We start from the raw sequence: 26,231 nt of genomic DNA on the forward strand, positions 1-26,231 counted from the left end.
CAAGCATTAGGAAGAAAAGCGACTTTATTTGCACTTTTCCGCCAAGTTTTGCTTCGCAGCCTTTACTTTATTTTAACTTCTCGACGCTTTCACGATGCGCCGCGTTGCTGTGTCTCTGAATTATTGATCACCGGAGACCGGAGCAGACGCCAAGGGAGACCCGCGGACTGCGTGGCAGCTTATGACCGAGAGAGAGGCTCCCTCGTCCCGCCTGACAAGCCGCCGCCGTCCCGTGAAGTTCCACCGGACAACCGAGTATCGTCCCATCGTCAGACCCCCTCACATGGACATTCAGTGAGCCTCGACAGACTGCTCCAGTCTGCATGGGACGGTGATCCTCCGTGCGGGCTCCCCGGGAGTCAACGAGTGTTTTCGGGGGTGAGTGACCTGCTTTGCAGGACATGCTTGTCGGTCCTTGAACGTCTCATTATGATTTCTGCTCGTTTTGGTTCACGATGTCCTCGCTGCTTAGGTTAATATCTCATGCATGATTCCGTTAGGTACGACAATTTTAAAATTGGTTGAGACTATAGACAATTGAATGGCTCACAAGGAGTCCATTTATTGTTGTTGTTATCACATTTCCAAGAGATGCAGCCCGACGCTGTCTCTGCGGCGTTGTGTTTTATGTGCAGCTCGCCCCTCTCGCCACTGCTGTTGTTGAAGTCAGCCAGCCAGCTGCATTTAAAAAAAATGTGCGCGTGTCCGTTCGTGTCAGTGACGTCATCGACACTGACCAACTGAGCTGAGCTTTTTTTCTTGTTTTGTTTTATTCGAATCGCTTCCGTAAAGGCAAAACCTCGTTAGCACAACGAGTCGTTTAATTAACTAAGCCTTTCTAAAATTAACCCATTGTGTGCGAGTGCGCGCGCACGCGCACAAATGTGACTTTAGACTGACCTCAGCCAGTTCTCCGCTCATGTGTGATTAAATGATAGCCTTTCCTCTATTTTAAGCAATGACGCTCATCTTTTCCTGCATTAATTTGTTTTGTGAATTAAATGACGAGCTGTGATTTTAAACGAAACAGCATGAGGTAGAAAAACGAACATTAATCGTGTTTTTTTTCACCCGTGAAATTCATATTCTCCTCTTGTATTTATTTACACATCCGGGTACCTGCATGCCGTGCCCGCTGCCTCCCCTCCAGTCCCCCATGGCGCGTTCAACCACATAGGAAATAATCCAACCGGTCGACACAATGACCTGGAATGCTCGAAAATCACTCTGCGTTTGAATTATGTGTTTACAACCAAGAAAACATCTAAAACGTCTATTCTTCTTGCTCGTTTTAGCAGGAAACAGGTTGTAGCTCATATATTTACCTTTTTAGTCAGAACATGTTCAATAACTAACATCCAAATCCCACTGAGAGTCAGCAAAACGACACAAACATATTTAGCAATTCTGCAAGATTGAATCAATTTGTAATTTACCTTGTAAGTAACTGACCAGGACGAGCGAAATTATTTTATTAAACTTAAATATCTTCACTTTTTCCTCCTCTGATAACTGATGGGCAGACTGAAATGAATTACAGTCGTGACTATCAGCAAAGAAAGTTATTCATTCATTCATTCATTCATCTTCCGTACCGCTTGATCCTCACAAGGGTCCTGGAGCCTATCCCAGCTGTCTCCGGGCAGTAGGCGGTTGCCAGCCAATCGCAGGGCACACAGAGACGAACAACCATCCGCGCTCACACTCACATCTAGGGACAATTTAGAGTGTTCAAACAGCCTGCCACGCATGTTTTTTTGGAAATGTGGGAGGAAACCGGAACACCCAGGGAAAACCCACGCAGGCCCGGGGAGAACATTCCAACTCCACACAGGGAGGCCGAAGCTGGAATCGAACCCGGTACCTCTGCACTGTGAAGCCGACGTGCTAACCACTGGACTACCGGGCCGCCAAAGAAAGTTATATTCTTTTGAAACATTATTTTGATGTCTTTATTTCTCTCAAATCCTATCACTCTTGTCTGTGGCACGAAAAACGAGGTTAATCTTACTAATAATAGCAATCAGGATAATCAGATTAAGAATAACATGCACGTCCTTCATTATAAAGTAGTTGTAAGTAAATAAATACAACTAAATAGCAGACGAAATGAGCCTCGTTTAATGTGAATGACAGTAATCTTCTATGTGGCAAAAAAAACGCATATGTGAAAAGCATTTGACAGTATAGTTTCCCGTTTTTCCCAAGGGGTTTTGAAGGCAGCGCCGCTACTGATTGGCCAACGTGGCCATCAATCATCGTCGCTGCGCCCTCCCGCGTGGTTGACGTTTTCGTGCCAAAGCTGGCAGGCCAGCGCGAGACGCACACAACGAAAGACAACAAAAGCTCGTGTGGGAGCCCCCCTTAAATGCAAGCCGTCGGTGTTTTAACAATTCCCCTCTAACCCGACACACTTCCACACATGGATCGGAATCGAACACGATGAATTTTACGAGGAGATTGTGACGAAAACAAGGAGCTAGGGTTGCGTTCGTGTGTCTTTCCGTGCTCGAACAGGCTGTCGTCCTACTCAACTAACATTCAGGTGCGTGACATCACATTATTATTATTATTTTTTTTGTCAATGATTTTTCGTGTAAGCATTTTTGTAAAATCCTCCCAAGAAATACAAGCTGTGCTGTCGTGGTGGGTTTACGGGTCGGAGAATAAGTTGAGAAAAGGGACAACGCTGTTGCTCCGAGCTGAGTTGTCGTCGAATAGTTGAATAAAAGAGCCCCTCAGCGCAAAATTTGGTCAAAAACACGCGAGTTTTGTTGTTAAAAGTCTTGCTTGGTGTTGAGGAGGCAGCGAGTCTTTTGTCTGCACTTCCCATGTGAGTGTATTTCTTTGTTGTTACTTGATCTGCCCACTTCCTCTTTTTCCCCCCTCTCTCACCTGTGCTACCAAACAAAAGAAGCAAAAAAGGCCTTCAAAAAGATTGAGCATTTGTTTTTCTGTTTAAAAGATTGGCGTTGTTGTTTGGTGGCCTACTAGATGTTAACATAATCTGACATAGATGTGTTTTCTTTGTACAATACGAGCAATTTAAGTGTGACAACATAATAAACTTTTAAAAACTCGAAAATAAAGGTGGTGTGGGGTCGTGGTGGATTCAGGTGCCCGAACCATGCTCGGAAAAAAGTCTCGTCTGTCGTGTTGTTGCCACTTTACCACTTCGCTTCCTCCTCTTTATTACCCCCAAACCGAATTAAATGTCATTTTGACCAATATGTAACACCCTAACAGCAATATAACTACGTGACAATTGAAATAAACGATAATCAAAGGTGTCGTGAGGTAATGGTGCCTGAACGGTGCCGGAGAAAAAGGAACGTTTGACGCTTTGCCACTTTTGCAGCTTACTTCCCCTTGTTATGAGTGTTTTTTGTCCGTCACCTGTGCCACCAAACAAATTAGTGTTGTGGTTTGTTGGCTAATTTGACGTCGACCTTGAATACGCGACGAAAATGCGGCTCTTTTAACACACTCCTATTGCGCTAACAAAACAATCAAATGCGCTTCGTGGTGGCTTCAGGTGCCATAACCGTGGTGGGGAAAGTGTGTTCACTTTTTTGTCACTTTGTGCAGCTCAGTTCCCTCTTTTCTGCTCGCTTACCATAGCAGAGTAAGGCGACAAACAATTACTCTGTTTAAAATGTTGATTTTGTCGTTTAGTGTCTACTTGAAACCTTTTTAAACATTTAGTTTGAGGAGAGCAAGGCACGTGCGTGGCCAATTAAGTGAAAAAAAAAAACAAAAGCGTTGAGGCTTCATGATTTAAAAAAAAAAAGACTTCTGACGGTGAGCGGGAGTGCGGGAGGCTTAATTAAAGTGGGCTAATTAGATGAGATCAGAGCTGTCTGACACACATGCGCACTCAACGCGCACGCACAAAGACGTTGATTGACCGCGCGCATGTGCGCCCGCGTGTGTGTGTGTTTGTGCGTGAGTGTGTGTGCGCGCGCGCGCGCGCGCGCGCCACATGTCTACTTCCTGTTCAGCTCTTTGTTTGCTGTCTGGCTTTTTCTCTCCTTGCAACTCGCTGCAATTTAACACTTAACGTGTGTGCGTCTCGTGTTGTCACGTACAAAGACTTATCTAAAATGTACTTTATGCAAAAGAGCAGCAGTTAGGTTTTGTTCATTTGTTTTTCTCCCCACACGCTGGAAAAAGCCCTCACAAACTTAAATGTCATCTGAAAACTAAATCAAGAGACATTGACCACCGTCTCTTGTCTGTCAAAACATGTTTTCTCATGTACACAAAAGGAGAAAGGGGAGAAACAGCGCCCCCCAGTGGGTGGTCGAGTCCAGTCAACAAAAGGAAGTCTTAGTCCCGCCCCATCGAGTTTGATTGACAGTAGGCCAATGAAGGCCTCGCAGTGATTTTTTGTGTGTGACGTCATGTTTTTCCGATAGATTCCCATTCAGTAGAACATGTTGAAGTCCACTTTGGATCTTAAGACATTAATTTTGTATCTTCACGGTTTTTTAGACTACATATTGTAGTATAGTATATATAAAATAGCAACAATAATATTAATAATAATTAAATGATGTGGAAAACAACTGTAAATAGCACTGCGATTTATCCATTTTGTATTTATATTGCACTTAATTGAACGGTGTTTGTTTGTTTTTCTTCTTCTTTCTGCCTACATTCTTGCTGCTGGAGGCTGTAAATTTCCCCAGTGTGGGACAAATAAAGGATATCTTATCTTATCTTATATATTTGCATTTCTACTTGCTCACCTAATTAATGCAAGAATAAGACAAAAAAACATTGGATGATTTAAAAAAGATATGCGATGAGGTATGTTTGGCATTACCCAAAGAAACGTTCTTGGACTCACAGAAGTTCTCTTTTGGCCCTGATAAATGACCCTGGAACTAAATGAGGACAATAGTTCCCGCCGTCTGAACACACTCAAAGCTCTGAGTTTTTCATCTAACGTGCAGGGACTTTTAGTGTTTGGATCTTTCAAAAGCTCTCTTACCCGAGCAGGGTCTGCCTGCGGTCTGAACACAAAGGGTGAAGTGTCAGGAAGCGGCAGTAAAACAGGCCAAAAACAGATTCCCGCTGCAACTAAATCAAAAATGCAGTTTCCGTCTTCCAAGCACACTGCAGTGCTTTAATGGCTTCAATACTCTTAGTTCTCAGTGCTTTTGTAGTGCCTGCTACACGCAAGCTTCTGTGCTGTGAAGGTGCCATTTATACTCTCACGCGCGTTTTGCGATGTCGACAAAGCCCACAAAGGCGTCACCCGCTCCTTGGCTCCCCCCCCCCCCCCCACTCCCCACCCCCTCCCGGGCAGGCGCGATTTCCTGGCGCGGCGTCGGCGTGGAGCTGCCACGCGCCCGAGCCCACCGGCACCACGACGGCCCTGGCTTGCATCCTCCGGTGTCTCTTCTGCCAGCAAGTCCAGCGGAGCTGCAACCCGACCGGACCGGACGCCGGCGAGGAGCTGCGGCCCTCGGACATGGTCAAGATGACCAAGTCCAAGACTTTCCAGGCCTACCTGCCCAGCTGCCATCGCACCTACAGCTGCATCCACTGCAGAGCGCACCTGGCCAACCACGACGAGCTCATCTCCAAGGTATCCCCCAAAACAAATACTCTACTAGGGTTTCGAATAACAATTTCAGGCTTCCAATTGGGGTTTTGAGCCAGTGCTGTGGTCTCAAAATAATGTTACAAGACAGAGTTAGGGTTTCAAGACCGGGTTACGGTTTTAAAAAAACGTCCTTCAAAGTTGGTGTTTCAACCATGGGTTAGCGTCTCGGTAATTGGGGTTTTGTAGCCAGGGTCGGGGTTTCAAAATTGGGGTTTTAAAACACTGTTATGGTCTCGGATTAGGGTTTTAAAAGGGATTTAGGGCATGGAATTGGTCTTTCAAACTAAGGTTAGTCCTTTAAAACAGGATTGCGAACCAGGGTTGAAGGTTTTAAATTAGCTTGAAAGTCTTAAGTGATATTCTCAAGCAAGGGTCAAATTGGGGGGGGGGTCTTCAAATTGGGGTTTTCAGCAAGGGTTACGGTTTAAAAGCAGTGTTTCAAAACTAGCTTATGGTTGTCAACAAGGGTTTTTTTTCGATTCTGGATTCGGGTTTCGAGCAAGGATTTGTGTTGGCAATGACGGGATGTTTTCAAATCCCGCTCAGGGATGCGCAAAACCGGGCTCCAATGGATGAAGCCCGTGCGGGCATGCTGATGTCTTGTCGGTTGTGGGGAGGCGTTCAAGCGTGTTCGGCGTCGGCGTGTTTTTGTTTCTTTTTTTTTTATATCCCTCGCACGTCAGCCCCGTCACAATAAATCACGTCACGCGCTCGTGTCAATCGGACCAACCGGGGAAACGGGCCCGGGCGGACCGACGAGTACGCGGGGCGGACATTAACGTGAACCTCTTTGTCTCTTTTTCAGTCATTTCAGGGCAGCCAAGGAAGAGCGTATCTCTTCAACTCCGTGTAAGTCTCACAAGCGCGTCCATCGCCACCGAGTTTTTTGAAATATCGCACCCCGAAGCCACTTTTCACTTGGCAACATTCGCTGCGATTAGACCCCCCCCCCCCCAAAAAAATCTCAAGGGGCCTATTGTTGGAAAGACTCCAGGTTGCCATTTTGGCTCCATTTAGGCTTACGTCGCACGCACATTTCCAGGCATTCTCCAAGTAGAAGCGACGGAACTACTTGAGCATTTCCTCAACATTTGGCCCCTGAATCCGGTTTCAGCCGATTGCGTGCAAGTTGGTCATCATTTCTATCAGGGCGGCCATTTTGACTCCGCATTGCCATGTTAAGCCACTGTGGCACATTTCCAGGTAGGCAGAGCTACGGGAGAAAGCATTTTCAAAAACTCAGCCCCTCTCGCCATTTCCAATTGGTCACATGGAATTTGGTAGTCACGTTTATCCAGAGTTGACCCTCCAAAACGTCTCAAAAGCCATTGATGAAAAGATACAGGGAGGCTGCCAGTGGGGCACAAAAGTTGCCATTTTAGGACGATGCCGGACATTCGCAGGCGTCCTTCAAATAAGTTTCAGAACCACTGGTGCATTTTCGTAAACTGAAAGCATCGGTCATCGTTTACATCATGGGTAGACCCTCCAAAATGTCTCAAAAATGTTCCCATTTCCCAAAGACGAGACCTGAACTCGCCGCTTTTAGCGTTGGTTCGTCGCTGTGGCTTGAGTGACACTCCCTGTGGTCTTCTTCCCGTATGGCCACGCAGGGTGAACGTGGGCTGCGGTCCGGCCGAGGAGCGGGTTCTCCTCACGGGTCTTCACGCCGTGGCCGACATCTACTGTGAAAACTGCAAAACTACCCTGGGCTGGAAATATGTGAGTTGTCACCCGAAGAATATTTCCACCGCAGGCACATTTATTTATTAATCGCCAATTGATTTATTTCCACATGACAACATAAGGCAAAGATGATGGATGACTTTGGAACTCCCCCCTCCAAAACAAAAAAATAAATTATCAGTTCACTTCGCTAACGTTAGCAACGTTACCCTGTGCTCTGAAATTCATTGTAAATCAAGAAACCTTGCTCGCGTAAAGCTAACGCTAGCATTCATGTGTATTTTAAAATCCTTGTAAAACCAAATGAACTATATTGGCTACGCTAACGTTTGCATTTGTGTGTTTTAAATGCCTTGTAAAACAAGAATTACTTGTTAAGAGTGGCTAAGCTAAGCGAATGTGTTTCAGGAGCACGCCTTTGAGAGCAGTCAGAAGTACAAAGAGGGAAAGTTCATCATCGAGCTGGCTCACATGATCAAAGACAACGGATGGGAGTGACTTTCGCGCTCTTGGACGCTCGCTAGTTAAACTGCGACCACAAACTTGCACGCCCTGGACCCAGAGATGCCCCCCCCCCCCCCCACCCGACCTGCCCCCCTTTCATGGTCTTGTGACATCGCACCGCGGGAGGCAAACCTATTTTAAAGCAACCCAACGCGTCATCATGATCACCGCTCGCCGGACATTGAAGGACCACTTTTACCTTAGCCGCTAGGCTTTTAGCATCCACTCGCAGTTTTTGTTTTTGATTTTCACGTGACACGTTGTTGGCGTCGACACGGTTTCGAGAAAAAATATGTAGCAGTGGCAAAGGAGCGAGCATCTCAACGAGCCGGCAAGCTAGCAATCGAGTCAGTCGGCGAGCTAGCAAGTTACTGAGCTAGAAAGTTGGCGAGCTAGCGCGCTAATGTTCAGATTTTATTTGCATTATTTGCCCCATTTTGGTTTCCTCTTTGGTGTTTTCTTTCCCAAGTTTCAGATTGTTACAAAACAAAGTGTCAAAGCAGTATTTATACATCATGAATATATGAGATTATGAATATTTAAATATGAATATATATAATATATATATATATATATATATATATATATATATGACAAAAGTAGTAGGTAGTTTTTGGTCAATTCGAGAGTGGCTGGTCCCATTTGATCAACTGATTGCAGTTCCACAGAAAGAGGAGTTATTTAGCGTGTAGATATTATCCATACGAGTACATTATACATTTATCAAAATATTTATATTCCACACACACAGTCAATGTCTTTAGCCGTCATGCACAGCCCTGTATTTGCAAATGTGTGTGTATTTTTCACTTTGCGGAGGCTTCTGCTTCACGTCAGCTTGGAGGTCGACGTAACATTGAAGACATTTTCTCGTTTTGTTTGATTGACTGCAGACGTTTTCATTTTACACCTACGGTGGTGGGCGTTGACGTTTTCTTGTTTTGTATTTTTATTATTTTTGTGATGGACAACTTGGTCATTTTCTAACACTTTTTTTTTTAAATTCCATAACTTCCACGTTACATTTCTTCTGTGAAAGTTATGAAATATTCGTTTTAAAATTTTTTTTTTTAACTTGGATGATGAAACACAGTTCAGGTATTGTTGCTGACTTGTGACATTTTCATATTTTACAGATGTGGCAATGAGCGTTGCGATGTTTTTTCTGGGATGTCTTGATTGACAGTTTTCAACTGCTTTCGGGGTTTCTTATGCGATGATTGACGGCTCTGACATTTGCTTTTATGACTGCTCTGACCGATAGGTTATTTTAGGTTGCTACTGGTGTGATGACAATCACAGTTACATTTTCCCGTTTATGGTGATCATTGGTACTCGCATCATTTTTTTTTCTCGCCGATGACAACGGTAGTGAGATTTTTGTTTGATTTTCAATTGTGGCTAATAATTTTTTTTAAAGGTGATGGACAGTTCTAACTTGGACAGTCTGACTTTCTCATTTGATGGACATCTCTTGACACAGTCCTCATTTTTAAGTTTTATTTTTGGGACGATGGACATTTTTTTCTGTTTTATGATGGCCAGTTATGACATCATTTCATGTTTACTGTAATGGCACACTGTCCCGCTTTTCACGTTGTGACACCAACCTTTTTTTTCTGATTGTGTAATGGACGTTTGTGACGGTTTCTCGTTTGACTTGCGTGATGGGGGACAGGGCAGTTCCCACAGCGTCTTTCCGTGCTTACGGACGGCTTTCAGTGCACTTTACAATCATGAAGTCTTGGCCTCCAAGCTGCAACCAACCACACGCCTTTGCAAAAAACAAAAACAAACGAACGACAGCAACCAACGCCCCGCCCACCCGACACCACCTCATTGTGTTGTGCAGCGCTTAACTCTACCCCCCCCCCCCCCCCCCCAATGAGTCAAAAGGAGAAAGAAAGACGCTACATCCGCTTGCGAATGTTTGGCGAGCTGAGAGAAAATGATTGTTGACTTTGCCGGCGAAGGTCAGTCAAATTCCGCCTCTTATTTTACTCAAAGATGACCGTTAGCATTAGCAACTGTACTTGAATGACAAAACGCAGAAAAATGATCTCCTTTTATTTTGTACATAAAGTGACATCATATTTAAGCTTTTTATACATCTATTTCTGCCGGCTTTTTTTCTGTTCTTGCCCCAACTTGAAGCACTTTGGTGTAAGTGTGTGTGCGCGTACGTGGGCCACTTTTGTTTGCTTAGCCTGTTAGCTTAGCTTGTTTATTTAGTGCTGTGTTTGGACGTCAAGGGTGAGCTGGAATCTCCCGCCATTATCTCGCCCTCACCAGCCATTTTGGAGGTCCTTAAGTTTGCTTCTTTTTTTTTTTTTTTTTAAAGCCGCACAATTGATTGTATTTGCTGTTATTTATTAGCATCTTGCTGGCCTTAATGGTTACGTTCCCAAATCAGGGCTGCTTGCTGAATCATCTTTAAAACAAACAAAAAAAGGCTTTCTCTACCGAAGCGTTTGCTTTGTACACCCTGGCATCCCTACCTGACAGGTCGCTTTCCACACTGTCAGTGACTCGTTCAAGTTCTCTGGTAGAGTCGGGAACTGTCTTTTACATCCGTGACTGGAGATTTTCATGTTGTGGTCACTTCAACGACGACGTTCCCACTGAGATGCGGCTGGCCAATGGGTCAAAACGGTGCATTCAAGTGTAACCTATGGAAATGTCACACTCCCGCAAAAAAGCTTCACGGCCTGGAGAACCGTGACTGTTATTATTTATTCGTAGAACTTTTTTGTAGCAGCGTTCCCAATAGTCAACGGTGCATTCAAGTGCTCATGTAAAGTTGGGAGTTATCTCATGACTTGGATGTTTATCCCCGCGACTGATCTCTCCCTCAGAAGCTTCAGTGACAAGCAAAGTGTTTTACTCGCCGTGGCGTCTCCCCCAAACACTCCACAGGGCGTTCAAGCTGCTATGTAAAGTTGGAAACTTCATCTACTTGGAATGTTTACACCTGCGACTGGCTGGACAGGAGAAGCGTTTGTTTTGTAGCTGCTCAAGAGAAGTGTTTTTTTTTTTTTCATTCACCTGGCAGCCCCACTGAGCTGCGGTTTTCCAAACAATTGCAGGTGTGTTCTAGTGCTCACTTAAACCGTTGGAGTGCTTAGTGTTAAAATTTGGGAAAATATGATAAATTATGAACTGAGTTCGAACTATATTCATCCCCCAAAAAGCTTCAGTAACAATGCCAACAATGTGTTGGAGTATATGCCAAACCTTAATTTGTGATGGTTTTGTTTGTTTTTGGCCCAACAACAATAATGTATTTGTTTGGTTCACCCCGCATCACGCTGCAGCTTTCCGATCACTCGACGGTGTGTTCGGGTCTTCATGCGAATTTGAACATCACATGACCTTGATGTTTCCCCTCGTGACGGGCGGCCCGGACAAGAGAAGCGTTTGTTTCACTCAGCCCGGCGTCTCCCTTACCCACGCCACCTGAGCGGCAGCTTGCCAACCTGCCGGTGGTGTATTCAAGCACCCTCATGAAGCTGGGAATTATGAGCTCTGTGTATTGAATCTTCGAGGAATACCCGCCTAAAAAAGGATGAAAATAGCGGCCACACAAAACGACAGCTTTGCAAATCACCCACAATGTGTTGGATGAGTCCCTTTTCGCCCTGCCAGTTACCGTCCCGTACGTTCAAGTGTTGGCGCTGTTTTCTTCTCGTGGGTGGATCGTTTTTCGGTCACCCTGCCGTCTCCGCCGAGTACAGTACTCAACAATTTGTTCTTAGAAGTCGCCAACTGTTACGAGCAGCTTGTCTGGATTTGACATTACGGGTGAAGCAAAAGACTGACTTGACTTTGTCTTGCGTCAAAGGACCTCCATCTTGGTGGACACCATCGCGTAACAACAGAAATCTAAAAAAAAAAAAAAAAAACGTTTCCATGTCGGCTGTCACGGGATACCGGCGAGCGCCGTTGGCGTGTCGTCCAATTGTTGCGGGCGGCATGTTGTCTTTCTTGACCGGCACTCGTGCTGGTTCTTTTCTTGGCTGCGCCTGTGTTCTTGCGTTTGTTCTTGCGATTGTTCTGATGCTGCTTTTGATTTGCTTTGCATTCTGCCTCAGTAGACTGATGATGTCACGCGTCGTCTCTTTTCACTCGTGTAAACCATCTGATACCACAATAAATTTTCAATGCTACTCACTGGCCCACTTGAAGAATTTTTCTCATCAAGTTGAAGAATTTGAAGCTTTCGAAATGCACGCAAGCACATACACAAATGTTTTCCCCCGAAAAAGCATCCATCCATCCATGATCTGATCCGCTGGCCGCCGTGCTCCAGCCTATCCCTGCAGTACGCCCTGAACCGGGGTATCAGTCAGGTTTTAAATTAGGTTTGGGTTTCAAAGTAGGTTATTAACTAGGGTTAGGTTTTCAAAGTGGGGTTTAAAATTGGGGTTAGGGTTTGGCGGTAGGGTTTAAAACCAGGGTTGCGGTTTCAAAGTAGATTTTTTGTAAATGACACTGTGTTTTAAAGTACCCCGAAAAACTAAGTTAGGGTTTCAAAGTCAGGTTTTTGGCCATACGTGTGTGTGTGTGTGGGTGTGTGCGCGCACACCCACACACACACACGAGTCTTCCATCATTAAATCAGTGATGTCAGGTATCTTGATAAATATTCCTCTGTTGATTGATGCTGTCACCATGACGACAGGATTGCCCTCATCTGGTCCTCTCAACCGCCTGAGCTGCCCCTTTCAGCGCTTCGAATGCCGCTGCTTCTATTTTGTGTCGGTTGTGACGTCAGCAGCGGGAGCCCTCATGGTCGATGGAGGTGAGTCACAGCTGTTGGCTCGCAGCCCGTCGGGGCTGGCGTGTGGCGGGTATGGGCATGATTCATTTGCTTACTTGTTAAACCGTTTTATTTAAAATGTGTTTTATTGAGATACGTTTTGTCTTCTACTTTCTCCCTTTCATAATTTTGCTGCTGTGAATTGGGAATTTCCCCATTGCGAGACAAAAAAAAAACACGAAATAGAAATTAAAGGACACACTTTAAAACATTTTCTAATTATTTTTTTAAAAATAGAAATGAAAGGGCTGTCTTTGACATTTTTGGGGACCATTCGAAGTGACAAACAATATTTTGAACTCTTTAAGCAAGCCGGTGCTGTTTTACAGAAGGCAATTAAAGAGCAAATGAGTGTTTGTTTGCGGCGGCAAACCACAAAAGAGACTTTCATGACTTGCAGACAGACCTCACGTTTGATGTGTTGCTTTTGATTGCGGTTTCACAATGGTCGCAGAGATGCCGCACGAGGCTTTCATGTTTTGAAAGCGACAAACGACAGCACGTGGACACCGAATTTATTTTGCTTTTAAGTAACATTTCAATGACACCAGCAGTTCAAACCTGATGAATATTCTCAATTTCATCACGTCCGTTGTGATGTTAAAAAAAAAAAGTTAGTTTCATCTCGAGAGTCCATCTGAAGGCCTTTTTTCATGTTATTTATTGACATTAACGTAAGGATTGTATAAAATAAAGCAGAGAGTGGACGTACGAATAAAAGTGAATTTATTATTTGATGACAAAGCTGCAAAGATACCAAAACAATCCGATTGCGGTTGCGCCGGTGACGTGATTGCCGCTACCAGGAGCTGAAGTCTCCAAAGGTGCTCTTCCCTTTGGGCTTCTTGGCGGCGGCGGCGGCGGCGCTTGTAGAAGGTCCCCTTTCTTCTTCTGCGGTCGGACGTTTCCTGGAGGATGACAAGACTGGTTTTGAACAGGATGCTCTGCTCTAATTCAAATTTCCGATGAATCCGCGTGTGTGTGCTTGGGTTGTGCCTTACGGGGGGGCTACGGTTTGCATAAGGGTTTACTTTTGACTGTTGGGCTTTGGGTACAGCTTGTAACGTTAAGCAAATAAGGGAGAAAGTTTTGGCTCGTCATGATGCGGTAGCGGGACGCCGGCGGGTCCGTGCGCTCGCTCGCCGGTGCGCTTACGCGGCGGCGGGGTTGATGTATTTGCCGACGCCTTGCTTGAAGGGCTTCGGAGCCTGTGCTTCCTTGGCTTTCCTCAGGGTGGCGCTGGCCTGCTGCTGCTGCTCCTCTTCCTCCTCCTTCTTCCGCCGCTCCTTCTCGCGCTCGGCCGCGATCTGAAACGCAAATCCAAACCAAAATCCGGCTCCATCCCCCAAAGGATCGCGCCGAAACAAACGCGGGCAAACCTCGGCATCGGCTTCTTCGTACGGGTCCACGAACACCGTCGCGCTGATGATCTTGATCTCAGACTGTTGGAGAGAAAAACAAAAAAAAAACACTAAATGAACTTATGTACGAAAACACTTAAGCATATACGCTCACATTTTTAATAAAATTAATTAAAAGCAGAAGATGCATCCATTTTGCTTTCCTCCACCATTTGCGTAATCTTTTTGCGGTCTAATGAGAACCGTTGCCGTGTTGCATAAACTACAACAAACTCTTTCATGCTTTTACTAAAATTGTTTCCGTTGGCCGAGTTTTCAGAAATGAGCTCCTTACCTTTGGTTTGTCTGTTTTGGTGTCACTCTCCACATTCTCCATGGCCGTCATCGTCTCAAAGCCACCAACGACCCTGTTGGAAAAGAAAATGCGCAACGAACTTTTCAAATGGCTGCCGCGAACCAAAATTCATTCTGAAAATATGCACGGGGGGGGGGGGGGGGCGGGGTTTGAAATTTGGCAAGCTATACAGCGATGAGGCGCGGACACTGTTGACTTTGGTCGACAGTCCGTGAGCCAATCAGGATGCAGAACACATCGCGGCGTAAAAAGAACAACGACAAAAACAAAACAAATTGTGAAAGCTGAACCGTGCCGTAGCCAGCGATGACTCCAGACGGGCTTTTACCTTCCAAACACCGTGTGTTTCCTGTCTAGGTAGGCGCAGGAGCGAAATGTGATGAAGCTGATGGAAAAAAACCAAACAGATGTTGGATTATTGGACACATCGAGAGATCTTTCGAGAAACAAACAAACATTGCAGTCCAGTAACGTCTTACAATTGTGATTTGTTGGTGTTGGGACCCGAGTTCGCCATGCTGAGAATCCCCCGGCCCGTGTGGGACAAGTTGGGTCGGAACTCGTCCTTGAAGGGCTTTCCCCAGAAAGATTCTCCTCCTGCGACGACGACGGAAACTTGAAAGTGCACCAGACACGACGCGGCAACACATTCGCGACGCGCCGATGCCGTTTCGCCCGCTCACAAACACTCGGACGTATAGCGAGCCGTCGGCGGCTAACAAGGCGGGTGACATTTGTACATAATTGATCAGCGGGGCTGACGTTCACCTCCGCGTGTCAGGAAGGAGAAAAACAACCTCGGCGGGAGATCCTTTTCTCCACTGGGTGTTCAACATCAATTTTGCCCTCGTGGCACCTCGTATTACTACTACTCGCTTGAAGTAGAGACGGTTGTCCGAGCCAAGCGGGCCGGCCACCAATAGCGTCGTCTGTGCGCTACTTTTCACACGAATCTTTTTACCCCAGAACTTTGTGCAGGAACTTTCTTCCCCAAATGTGGTTCCTGCATACTTATTTGTGGCCCAAAAAGCGTCTGGAAATAAATTGCGTCTGACTTAAGAGCTTCTCCGGAATTTGAATTGACACAAACTGCCGAGGAAAAGGCTCAAATGAGGGCCCCGCCCCCTCCCTCCCCAGCCAAATGATGTTCGAAATGATTTGGGGAAAAAAAAAAAGACGAAAGTTGCAGCGGAGGCGTTTTGCAGTTCAAGCTGCTAGCGCTACGTGTTGCGCATCTGGCAACAATTAACGATGACATTTTGCCGTGTTTTTTTTTTTTTTCTTCTTGGGATGTGTGGAAGTTGTTTCCAGGGGACGTGGAGAATGTCAGCCACTGCTCCGGAACTCCGCTCCTTCATAAATCTCTCACAGTGCCAGCGTTGATGTGAGGACAGACGTACTTTGTGGAACTGGCCGCCCTCTCAGCAAAAAAAAAAAAAAAAACACCACCACCACCACACCCTGCATGCTGGGCAGCCTCACAGCCCCCCCCCCCCTCTCTCTCCATCCCTTTGCGTCACGCGTGTTGAGTGCCTCTCTTTTCCGGACTAAATTTAGACGCGGCCTCCGCTTCTATGTGGCCTTTAGTGTTTCCACGCTCCCAAAAAGGAGCTGGGGGGGGAAAAGTGAACACAGAAGGGAGGGGTGATGCAAGGCTCCGCGTTTGCCGCCGATGGTACCTGTGCCCGTGCCGGTCGGGTCGCCTCCTTGAATCTGGAAGAGAGAGAGAGAGAGCAAAAAAAAAAAAAAAAATCAAATCAAGTTTTGCCGCATGTTTCGAAGCTTTTCTTTTTCACGTCGGAGGCAGCACAGAAGTGGTCTGTTGCGGCGACCACAAGAACTCGTCTGTCCTCCTTCTTCGAAATGCTCCATTGAGATCCGGTGGCTTGCTCAGAAAAAGACTCGAGTGGCTCCTTCTCCTTCAGTTGCAATTCAAAAGAGGGCAGGCAGCTTTTTATCAGCAAATCACCTTTAAAGTGCACCGCAAGATGTGCAAGCTAAACAAAATGTTTTTTGTTATTTCCTTTTGGAGTCGGCCAATCCTCCACAAAGTGTCTCCAGTTGCTCCAGAATGCTGCCGCTCCCTTCTTGACTGCGACTCGTAAGAGGGAGCGCATCATCCCCTACCCCACCCCACCCCCCTTGCACTGCCCATCTTTCAAACTGGTCTTCAAACTCCTTTTTAGTCTTCGGCTTTTGACTCGGCATGGGACTTGAGTTTTAGTGGGACAAATGGGATGCGGCGGGTGGGGGGGATGGGCAAAGAGCGCGTGGCTCGTCGCGTGCGTCCTTACCATAAAATTCCGAATGGACCTGTGGAAGACGGTGCCGTCGTAGTACCCTTTTTTGCACAGGCCGATGAAGTTCTCGCCCGCTTTGGGAATCTGAGGAAGCACAGGGCGCATGCTGAAAATTCAGTCGCCTTGCGATATGTCAAGCGTCACGTCCGTTGCGTTGACGCGGTCGAGGCCGCGCGGTGGGAAACGCCCTCATGTCAAATGCAAAAGGTAAGCGGAGCTGCACGGGGTTGCACGTTGGCCATATGTCTTCCGTACCTCAGTGTCGTCGACCTCAGTCGCTGTCGTCAACCCACCGGGCCATTCTTGGTCCTGCCCCCCCCCCCCCCCCCCCCAATTACCAATCACTGTCCCAAACGTTTTGTCTCGACAATTTCATTTTGTGTTCAAAAGAAGCTTTTGATCTTGGCGACAAGGTCAAGTGTGGTTGTCTGACGAGCAAGCGGCGTTGACGTCATTCAGGTCACATTGAAGTGCCCCCCCCCCCCCCCTGAGGCGTCAAAGCCTTTTGACAACACTCGCCTCTTGTTCGTCTTCAAAGCACAAGGCCAGCTGCGGAAAACTCCACGCCGGCTCCCTGAATGGGACTCTTTGCGCGTGTGTGCGCGCAAAGAGTTTGAGCTCCGAAATGCTCAGCCATCAATTGTGATCGGCGATGTCAAGCGCGGCAACGAGGTTGGCCCGTGACGCCCGTTCACACGCCTAAAGACTCTGTCGCTTGAATTGGGCCGAGCCCATCGCGGCGCAAAAATCACGATGACGGCGGCCGCGGCTCCCAAATGATCGGCGCAGCGGGGCCAACTCCCACGCGCGTCGTTTGGAAGCCAAGCAGAAATGATGTCGAGTCAATTCCTGAAAAATGAAATACGGCAGAACCATTTTTTTTTCTGTGCGTGTGATGAAAGGAGACAATCTCATCTTTCATTTGGTGGTTTCTGTGGCTCCATAAGACGCAATATTGTGTGAGCCTTGAACATTTGGTGGGAATGCTCTCCCTTGACCGGCTCAAGAGGTTTCGAACGGCCGCCGTTGAAAGAGTTCGCTTGAAATACACCGACAATTAGTCTTGGTTTTTCGCGATTGGCGGGACGGCTCCGATTCGCAGGGGAACGCCACCGACGCATGCCGAGGCCCGGCTTTATGAAATTCGGCAACAATACTTGCGATTATTTCCTTTCACCGAAATACGACAGCGAGTTAGGCTGCAGCGGTGGGGTTCGTCAGCCAGACCTCGAGTTCTATTTCATCTAGAACCGCGCAAACGTCGATTCTGAGGTCAGCTTGCGGCGTGTCCGCCGAGCCGAGCCGGAAGGGCTTTGTCACGTGTCCCTTTTGGGCCAGGTGGGGCGTGCGGCCGGGTCGGTTCGGGTCCGAGAAACGCGGAGGAAGGTGAGCTGAGGATTTGTGTGATGGAGAGACTATGCGACATGCAAGCGCCCGCTCATTAATTCCTAAACAGCGGGACGGAAATAGAACGTTGGGGGAGGGGGTCCAAGCATCATCCGGATTGGCTGAACGGATAACTCATCGTAAAAATAAATGAATAAAAATACCTTGTCACAGTGTAACTCGATGTTGAGGTCTCCTTTGTTGGTGCGCAGGCGGACGTAACCTTTGTTCTTGATGTAGCTGTAGCGCACCGCGTCGTCCGAGATGGCGTCTGTGACACACGCGCGACAAATCTGAATCATCGTTGCAAGGCCTGCGCTCGTTTTGCATGTTTTAGTGTGACGTCATGTCATTGTGAAAGTCTGAGGCCACAAATAAGCCAGCAGGCGCACGCAGGCGTGTGATGGCCTTTACTCGGCAGGGGTTCTGCTCGCGTTAGGGAGCGTTTCGGGTTGTTGTTTTTTTAGGAGGGGGGGGGGCCAACCCTACATTAAGGAAGTGTTCTTTCCACAAGTATCACAACTTCCACACAGATGGAGAGCACGAGCGAGTTGACTTGCCTGCTTGGTTGGTGGTGGCTGGCGTCATGGCCGTGGACGTGAAGGAGGCGGCGACTCTGCCCGTCGAGTAGTGAGCCTGATTGACAAACATTCATTTGCATTTGTGAATGAGCAGCATTCCGTTGACTCTGCCACCGATGTCGTCGGCTCGACCCAAACACGCACTTTGCACGTAAAAGGGCGAGCTCTATGAAACCCGGCTGCTGCAAACAGGCGAGCGTCGCGTGAACGCCAAAGACTGGGGCACACGATTGCATGCTCTTGATGGCTTCAAATACTCACCGAGCGGCGCAAATCATCATCTTCATCGGTAAAGTACATCCGTGAGGTAGCCGTCGTGAAAACGGTTTTACAAATATTATTAAAACAGAATACTAATATTTTTAAATGCTCGGTTTTTTTTAGGTACTTTTTTTTTCGGGGGGGGGGGCATTTACATTTTTTTTTGCAACATTTGGAGCACGGCGGCTTTAGCTTTTGTTCAACGTGAGCTCCTTGCCTTACTCTGCCATCTTTGTGTTTGTGAGCTTGCGTTTGGCTCCCTCGTGTGGAAACTTTGCGCACGACAGCCTTCAGCTTCTTGGGCAGTTCAGCCACGAACAGCAGAAGCCCCAAATTGGAATTGGAGCCAAATTTGGTGTCTCGTGAATGTCCTTACCGTGTTGAGCTTGTCCGTCTTCTTGGCCTCAGGCTCCTTCATGGTAGCGGCCAGCAGCTGGTCCCCCTTGTAGTCCTTGTAGAGCTCGGCCAGGGTCTCTCGGGTCTCGAGGTTGGTGGTCTTCAAGTGGTAGGATGGGTCCTGCTTGGCCTTCTCCTCGTCTGGATCACAACAAAGAGCCTTAGTGTCATTTTTAGCATGCTTACAAGAATCGAAGTTCTGGTGCACATCTGACCGGGATCCAGCACTTTGAGGTCGTTTTTCACGTGGAAAAAGTTGGAGACGTTGAACTTGTCCAGGTTGGTCGGATCCTAGCAGAGAGAACTTGATGATCGGCGAGGTCGTCAATTGATTTCAAACGACACACTTCAAAGAAAGCCCACCTGAAGTGTGATGATGTCTTTTCTGGTAAATTCTTCATCGGTCAGCAGATCTTTGAAACTTTTGGTCTTGATGTTGAGCTGCTCCACTGCCTGAACAAATTACAAATACGTTTGTGTTTTTTCGTCGACCATTTGATTCTTAATCCCTTGCATTTTTTTCCCCTAATATATGGGCATTTTTCATTTATGAATAGTTTTGTTTTTTTTTAAGCGTGTGTAGTGTTGTGACTCGCCTCATAGGAGAAGACGTTGCCAGTGACCTTGTTGGCGACGATGTGAGAGTTGTTTGTGAAGACAGAATACAGAACGGGACAGTGATATTTGCCTGGTGAAAAGGCATCGGCAAATGAATTCATTCATAAGCAGTCCAAAAAATGTTGGGGGGGAGGAGAGAGAACAGCACGTTTATATATATTTTTTATTATATTCAGAAATATCAAAAGTTTAATTGTTGACGATTACCTTCATTGTTCTTGGAAAAGTTGAGCTTGACGAGCGACTTGGCCTCCAGTTTCTGTATAGAAAAAAATATCTATCACCATTAAGGGAAAAAAAATTGTTTTGTTCCGAACTGTGACTGTGGAGAAATTCAGTATATTCCACAAAATGTTTCAAGTCACCTCCCCAGATATGGGATTGGTGCCATACTTCTTGATCCAAGGAATAATGCTCCTAAAAGAGAGAGAGGACCCATCTTAACCAAATTAAAAAGATAAAATCTGTTCGCGATCCAAAAGTGAACAGACTTACAGCAGGTCAAAGACGACGCCATCCGCAGTGCACATAGGATAAGAAAATGGCTGAAGGGACAAGCTGAGGAAGAGAAAAAAATGCGTCAAGGTTGGAGTCTGCGCGTCTGCTTCCGTGTACATTTCAACCAAAAGCCCGTCGACAAAATGACTCACCTGCAGTGGTCGAACGGAAGCCGTCTGAAGTTTGTCCGCGGGATTTCTGACAGCCCAAACAAAACAGAACACAATACTTAATCGTTCCATATTCAACATCGTAGAATTCAAATGGAGTGAAAACAAAGATGGAACGTCACTGCTGAGTCAAATGGTTAGCATGATGCGTATCGACATTTATTACCACAGAGTGCCACGTTGGAAAGAAAAATTATACCACCAGTAATTTTACTAAGTAAGTAAACTAAGTAACATTGCTATACATAAATAAAAAGCTTCTATTTAAAAAATATATATATATTTTGAGGAAAAAAGTGAGGGATAAAACACGATTTTAATAATAGTTTTAGTGTCAACAACATTTTACTTTTTCAGGAAAAGAAAGGCAAAATATTAGACTACATCAAGGATAATATTGATTTATTTTTAAAAAATTCATGAGAATCAATTCATTTTTCCCCTGAGTTTGCTAATATTATATTATTGTATTTATCAAAGTCGAAATATGAGATTTAAGTCAAAAATTTCAAAAATTAAAAATATAGGGTTTTTTTTTTCTAGATCCCTTGTTACCAGTACAAGTTTCAAGTTGATTTTTACGAGAAAAAAAAAGTATTGTAATAAGAGGTCCACTCTGAACTGGGTGCCAGCCAATCGCAGATGAGTATTCAAGTAGATCAAATGCAATAAATCACCCCTAGATGAAAAAATTGTGATCATTTTAAAAGTGAATTTAACTCATCTGAAGACTACGCTTACCTGCGCGCTTGCCTCCGTAGAAGTTGGTGTACTCTGTACACGTGATGTACCTGTGTGGGTGGAAGGGAATAAGAAAAAACGCTTTTCATCGAGGAAAACGGAAACATTTGTGACTGTTAAATAGGCTCGGATCAGCACAATTTAGACATAGCGCTCGTAATGGTTAGTTTGTTAGCATTAGCCACGGAAGCTAGCAACAAGAGGCGAGTTTTGCCTCTGTGGTGACGACGCATAATCGATCGTAATTACAATCAGTTTCAACGTACATTTTGTCCTTTTGGTGCTGCCGCTTCCCCATGTTTGCGTCTTTTTGTAGCCAAATGCGCCGAAGAATGCTTTTCGCACACAAGAGTTCAGTGTGTTCGTGACAGACAGATGTGGATGTTGATGCTCAGCCCCTTCTTCTTCTTCGCCATCCTTCGTTTATCAGGAAGGCACTCAAGCGCCCCCATCTGTTTAAACTTGAAAATGCTTTTTAACTTTTGAATTTTTTTGAGCGCGGTTGTTCATCACGAATAGAGGTCTTATCTCTTAGACCACGCAAGTGATTCATTATCATTTTAGGTGTGTTAAATAAATGACAGATTGCCCTATTTTTAATGATAATGTACACCTATTTTTAATGATAATGTACATCATTTATTATAGTGCAAAAATATATTTGGAATCATTTTGTCTGTTGGTTTTTGTAATTTGAGTGTTGCGAATTATTTTTAAGTACTTTTGCAGTATGTACAATTTATTACAGTGCAAAATTTAGTTTTGATCATTTTGAGTATGTACACATCGTCAACCGTGTTAGTATTAACATGTTGATAAATATTGCATAATGTTTAACCTAATGCCTTATATTGCTATGTGTGTGGTCATCAAATCCTTACTTCAAAGACGGTGTCCAAATTGAGTGAGTTATCCTTGATACGAACAAAAACAAACAACCAGTATATATTTGGGGGGAATAAAAAAAGTTTAAAGAATGTTTTGTTAAGCATGTAAACATTGTCACATATTTTTTGACAGAGGCAAGGAGACAAACATGCCCAACTCATGTACAGTTATTTTATTTCCTCTTGGCATTTTATCAATGGAAGATATTTGCATATGCACACGGGTGGGCTATAACTGTCCACAATGATCTCAATACGAGGGTCGCAAACGAACTCTTGAGAGGAGGGAACGAGGCACGGGGAGGTTAGTGGAGTTGTACATTCACGCTTTCTGAAGCGAGGACACACGAGGAACACAAGCTTCGACGGATGCCCTTCCAAAAAAAAAAAAAAAGTTGGAGACGTTTGATGGGTTTGCACCTGAGTTCCAACCGCCTTGAGCAAATCAAATGTGCAGTCTGAACATCCAATGTCATCCACGTCGTCGCCCTCGGCACTTAAATCAGTCAGGCGGAAACTTGGAGAACAACACAAACGCATTCAGAACGCAGACACCAAAGTGAACACGAGTGTAATAATGACGATGTTGTTCGATTGTTTTTGTCCCCCCCCCTCGTAAAACACTCCTAGTCCACAGAACGATATGAAGACAAATCCTGGAAACAAATAAAAACTCTCCGGTGTGATAAAACAGTCCGAGTGTCATCGCAGGAGGAATGGGAGGAGGTGGAAAGAAAAGAAAGGGGAAAAAAAAAATCCTCAAATCACCGCAAATCCATCACGGAGACGGCGTCGTTGGAGATGGTGACGTGGCCGGCATGCTGCGTTCAAGGAAAGAGACGCAAATTCATTCCACAGCAAGGAGACATATTTTGCATTTTTCAAAATGTAAAACAGTTCCCAGGTGTCTCGATGACACGCGTGTGTGAATGGGTTGCGTGCGCAGAGTGTAATCGGCATTTTTGTTCGGGGTTAACTTGAAGTTAGAGCTCAAGTCCTCGCGGGGTACTCACGGTAAATAGAGGCGGGTCTTTACTGTGAGGGTGAAAGCCCTTCTGCTTACACGAGGAGATCTCATTGGTTCCCCGATCTGTCAATCTGAAGTAGCCGATCCTGGAAGAAACGAATGCTTTTGTGTTTTGGTCCACTTGACTGTTTTTTTGTTTTTTTTTTGTGTGGCTAGGCAAGCCTCACTCGTTGAACTTGGGCGAGCAGACAATGGCGATGGCCTCAGGCAGCATCATCTGGTACGAGCAGTGCGTGTGCAGGTCCACGCTGGACAGGAACGACGTCTGCGTTGGGTGAGTCTATAAAGATAAAGGAAGGGGGAAAAATGTGAAATGAAAAAAAAAAAAGTCATAATATAAAAAAAGGAAAAACAATTTGAATGCACACATAAAATGTAATGCAATAAAACAAACTATGAAAAAAATATATAACACAAATAGACTAATACCAAAACAAGTAATGAATTTACAAATATAAATGAATGCATCAAATGTAATACAATACTTGTGTTTGTGATCTTTGACATGATGAAATCTTGAAACCCAAATTCTGTCCTCGCTTTTATTTTGATATGCTCCGACTTCCTCGCCATCTTGATGTTTAGTTTGTCTTTGTCCTGACTTTAAATTAATCGTCTCATATTTGTTGAAATTTTGTTTAATCGCTGGTCGCATTAAATAAATGTTCACTTCGAAATCCTGAGCGACACGCCTGCAACAACCAACACTCACAAGTGAATTGAGTGCAGTTTGTGACCCATAAAAAAAACCTGAAGAAGTCATGTTTGAAATGACACAGAAAGTCAGTCTTCAATGTGTCTTACTTTGTGACAATAAATGCGTCTGTTATATTTTGACCGGTTTCAAATTCTGCTATCTGCTTTTATTTTGGTGGGGTTTTAATATGATGTCGAGCTCTGTCTGTTACTGGTTTTGTTTTAGTCAATCTAAACTTGCTCAGTGCCGTTCCTAGTTTTGCTGTGGTCGCTTTCCACTCGCTCTAGTGAAGGACTTCAATTTCTGCGACTCGTGTTTGGCTAGGCCGTCTCGGGACCGGACTGCCGCACGAGTGACGGGAAGTAGGTTAGCTCGGCCGCGACACTCCTCCTCTTCCCAAGTCAAAGTCCTTGCCTGTGCGGCGTGCTTCACGAGGCGAACGCGAATGTCGGTGGCGCGACAGGTTTTTCCCGTTTGCGCTGGAGTACGACCGCACCGAGAGAATTTCTGGTCCAGGGCTTGACTCACATGGATCCAGCCCAGGGTGATGAGATCATACTGGTCCTGTATGAGGAAGAGCTCCTCCTCATTCTCCGTGTCGCAATAGTCGGGGCCGCCGCATTGCTTGGGAACGATGACGTGCGTTACGCTGAATACGTTTCTGGTCTGGAAAGTCAAACATTGGGAATATTCGGTCAGACATTTAGCCGTTGACTGTAAAATGAAGAAAAAAATGATCAAATATATTGCTTTCAATGTATTGCCAAGTAGCAGAAGTGTCATGCCAAGATTTACACACACACACACACACACACAAAAAAAGGTGATTTAAACATACTTTTTTTGACACTAATAAAAGTCAAAGAAGAAATGAACCACCGTAAATGTAAATATGTGAAAATAATATAACAGGCTAGCTTCACTGGAGTGACGCCAAAGATGTTAAGGCAAATATTTGTCTTACGTGTTTTCAGCCGTAGGATTTGTCACAAATAAAGTTTTATTTTTTGTGACGGAAACAGCATAGTTTACAAACTCCAAATTTTTTGGAGAGCAAATATTTATCCTTTTTTATATATATATAAGTAATTTAATTGACATTAGATTTTGAGGGGCGACAAAGTGCATTTCTTCAGGCAAGTCTTTTTCTGTTGTTCGAAGTCAGTCTTGTTCGCCAAGATTTTTTTGTGGTGGGAATAAATATAAAAGTTTTTTGAATAGAAAAATGATTTTTGTATCATATCAAAGGTGCAATAAGGCAAATTTGTCTCGACAGCAAGTGTGGCCCGTTTAAAATCACGTCATTTAAAAAGATATATCCACCGTTATGTTAAAAAGGAAAAACAACTTTCACCATTAATGTAGTTAATGGTAGACACACACACACACACACACACCTAATCTACATCACATTTCCTGTCCTTTACACCTCAAGAGCGGAACGGAGAGCCTCTCAGGATCACAGTACCGACCAGTTTGCCGCAGAGGATGCCGCAGGTTTCGACCGCTCGGCTGGTGTTGGCCTCGGCCAGCCGCAGGAAACTTCGGCACAGTTCCGACGGCACGAGCAGCTGGCGGAGGGCGTCCACCGTCAGGTCTGCCGACAGCGGGTTGAGGATTGGGGGGGGGGGGGGGGGGGGGGGAGAAAGAAGGATCGCACGGTCGCAAACATCACACACTCGCTAAGTGCGAGTGTAAAGTGACGTGATTGTTGTCGGAAAAATGAACACAATGACGAGAGGATTTGATGGCATAATCAATTCTAAAAAGGACTTGTTAGTCATAGCCCGAATCCTTTTCAATTTTTGACCACAATTTGCGTTTTTGTGACCACAAATTGGTATTTTGTAGCTCCGATTAAGAGTGAGTCTTTAGGCTACACGGTCTACCACAATTCCAAACATTTTCCTCCCCCACACGTCCCGTCTGGCGCTTGACAGAAATCATCTTTCTCTAGCCGCAAACTCACCGTTGTTCCCGGGGCTGAGCAGCGAGCCGGGCTTCAGGGAACGGTCGAAGCTGGGCGGGGCGGCGGACGAGGGAGGGCGGTTCCCGGCCGCGTCGCGGGGGCTGTGCGGCGTCGCGGGCGGGCCCTGGATGCCCGGGATGAGCGGCGTGTCCTGGGGGGGCGCGGAGGGCTGGCCGAACTCCAGGAGAACGCGTTGGCGCTCTCGCTCCAGGTCCTGCCGCCGGATCATCTCCTCGAAGGCGCTGAACTGTTCCTGCTCCTGCTGCCGCCGCTGCATCTCGGCCACGCGTTCCCGTTCGGCATCCAGAGCCCGCTGGCGCGACTGCTGCAGAGCCAGAGCCTCCTCCTCCGCTTTCTGGAA

General features: G+C 45.8%; 3 protein-coding genes across 7 annotated transcripts in view; 1 reads left to right on the forward strand and 2 right to left on the reverse strand.

Annotated features, from left to right (window-relative positions):
* LOC147204575 (protein yippee-like 1) lies at positions 1-23,478 on the forward strand. Of its 3 annotated transcripts, XR_015100863.1 has the most exons (7): positions 459-2,545; positions 5,315-5,596; positions 6,420-6,463; positions 7,228-7,336; positions 7,709-9,777; positions 12,486-12,605; positions 23,361-23,478. XR_015100863.1 is itself a non-coding variant. In XM_086110401.1 (5 exons), the coding sequence occupies exons 2-5, from the start codon at positions 5,480-5,482 to the stop codon at positions 7,796-7,798; spliced, it is 360 nt and encodes a 119-aa protein (XP_085966527.1). In that variant the 5' UTR covers positions 1-378; positions 5,315-5,479; the 3' UTR covers positions 7,799-11,970. The 3 variants fall into 3 exon arrangements, 2 of the variants coding, with proteins under 2 accessions (XP_085966527.1, XP_085966526.1); XM_086110401.1 differs by lacking the exons at positions 459-2,545; positions 12,486-12,605; positions 23,361-23,478 and adding an exon at positions 1-378 and having other exon boundaries at positions 7,709-11,970; XM_086110400.1 differs by lacking the exons at positions 12,486-12,605; positions 23,361-23,478 and having other exon boundaries at positions 7,709-11,970.
* ppil2 (peptidylprolyl isomerase (cyclophilin)-like 2) lies at positions 13,333-21,700 on the reverse strand. Its single transcript, XM_086112135.1, has 20 exons — positions 21,557-21,700; positions 21,291-21,340; positions 20,532-20,577; positions 20,377-20,439; positions 20,247-20,298; positions 20,089-20,140; positions 19,860-19,951; positions 19,627-19,716; positions 19,479-19,554; positions 19,244-19,404; positions 18,586-18,661; positions 18,190-18,296; positions 16,634-16,723; positions 16,019-16,052; positions 14,819-14,936; positions 14,668-14,724; positions 14,319-14,391; positions 14,003-14,065; positions 13,779-13,930; positions 13,333-13,531 (listed from the first exon to the last, which is right to left on the reverse strand). Exons 1-20 carry the CDS (start codon positions 21,586-21,588, stop codon positions 13,423-13,425), a joined length of 1,593 nt encoding a protein of 530 aa, XP_085968261.1. The 5' UTR covers positions 21,589-21,700; the 3' UTR covers positions 13,333-13,422.
* Positions 22,336-26,231, reverse strand: part of LOC147204577 (STAM-binding protein-like A) — a 5,724-nt gene continuing 1,828 nt past the window's right edge. For all 3 annotated transcript variants that reach the window (XM_086110399.1, XM_086110397.1, XM_086110398.1), the window contains exons 5-10: positions 25,871-26,225; positions 25,374-25,498; positions 24,430-24,567; positions 23,372-23,484; positions 23,191-23,290; positions 22,336-22,998 (exon numbers count right to left, since the gene is read on the reverse strand). In XM_086110399.1, coding sequence (XP_085966525.1) covers positions 22,942-22,998; positions 23,191-23,290; positions 23,372-23,484; positions 24,430-24,567; positions 25,374-25,498; positions 25,871-26,225 — 888 coding nt within the window. In that variant the 3' untranslated portion in view covers positions 22,336-22,941. The remainder of the gene's footprint in view (positions 22,999-23,190; positions 23,291-23,371; positions 23,485-24,429; positions 24,568-25,373; positions 25,499-25,870; positions 26,226-26,231) is intronic.

Source organism: Hippocampus guttulatus, chromosome 5, assembly GCF_054856545.1.
Source record: "Hippocampus guttulatus isolate MCC_2025c chromosome 5, RoL_Hgut_1.0, whole genome shotgun sequence".
NCBI lineage: Eukaryota > Metazoa > Chordata > Actinopteri > Syngnathiformes > Syngnathidae > Hippocampus > Hippocampus guttulatus.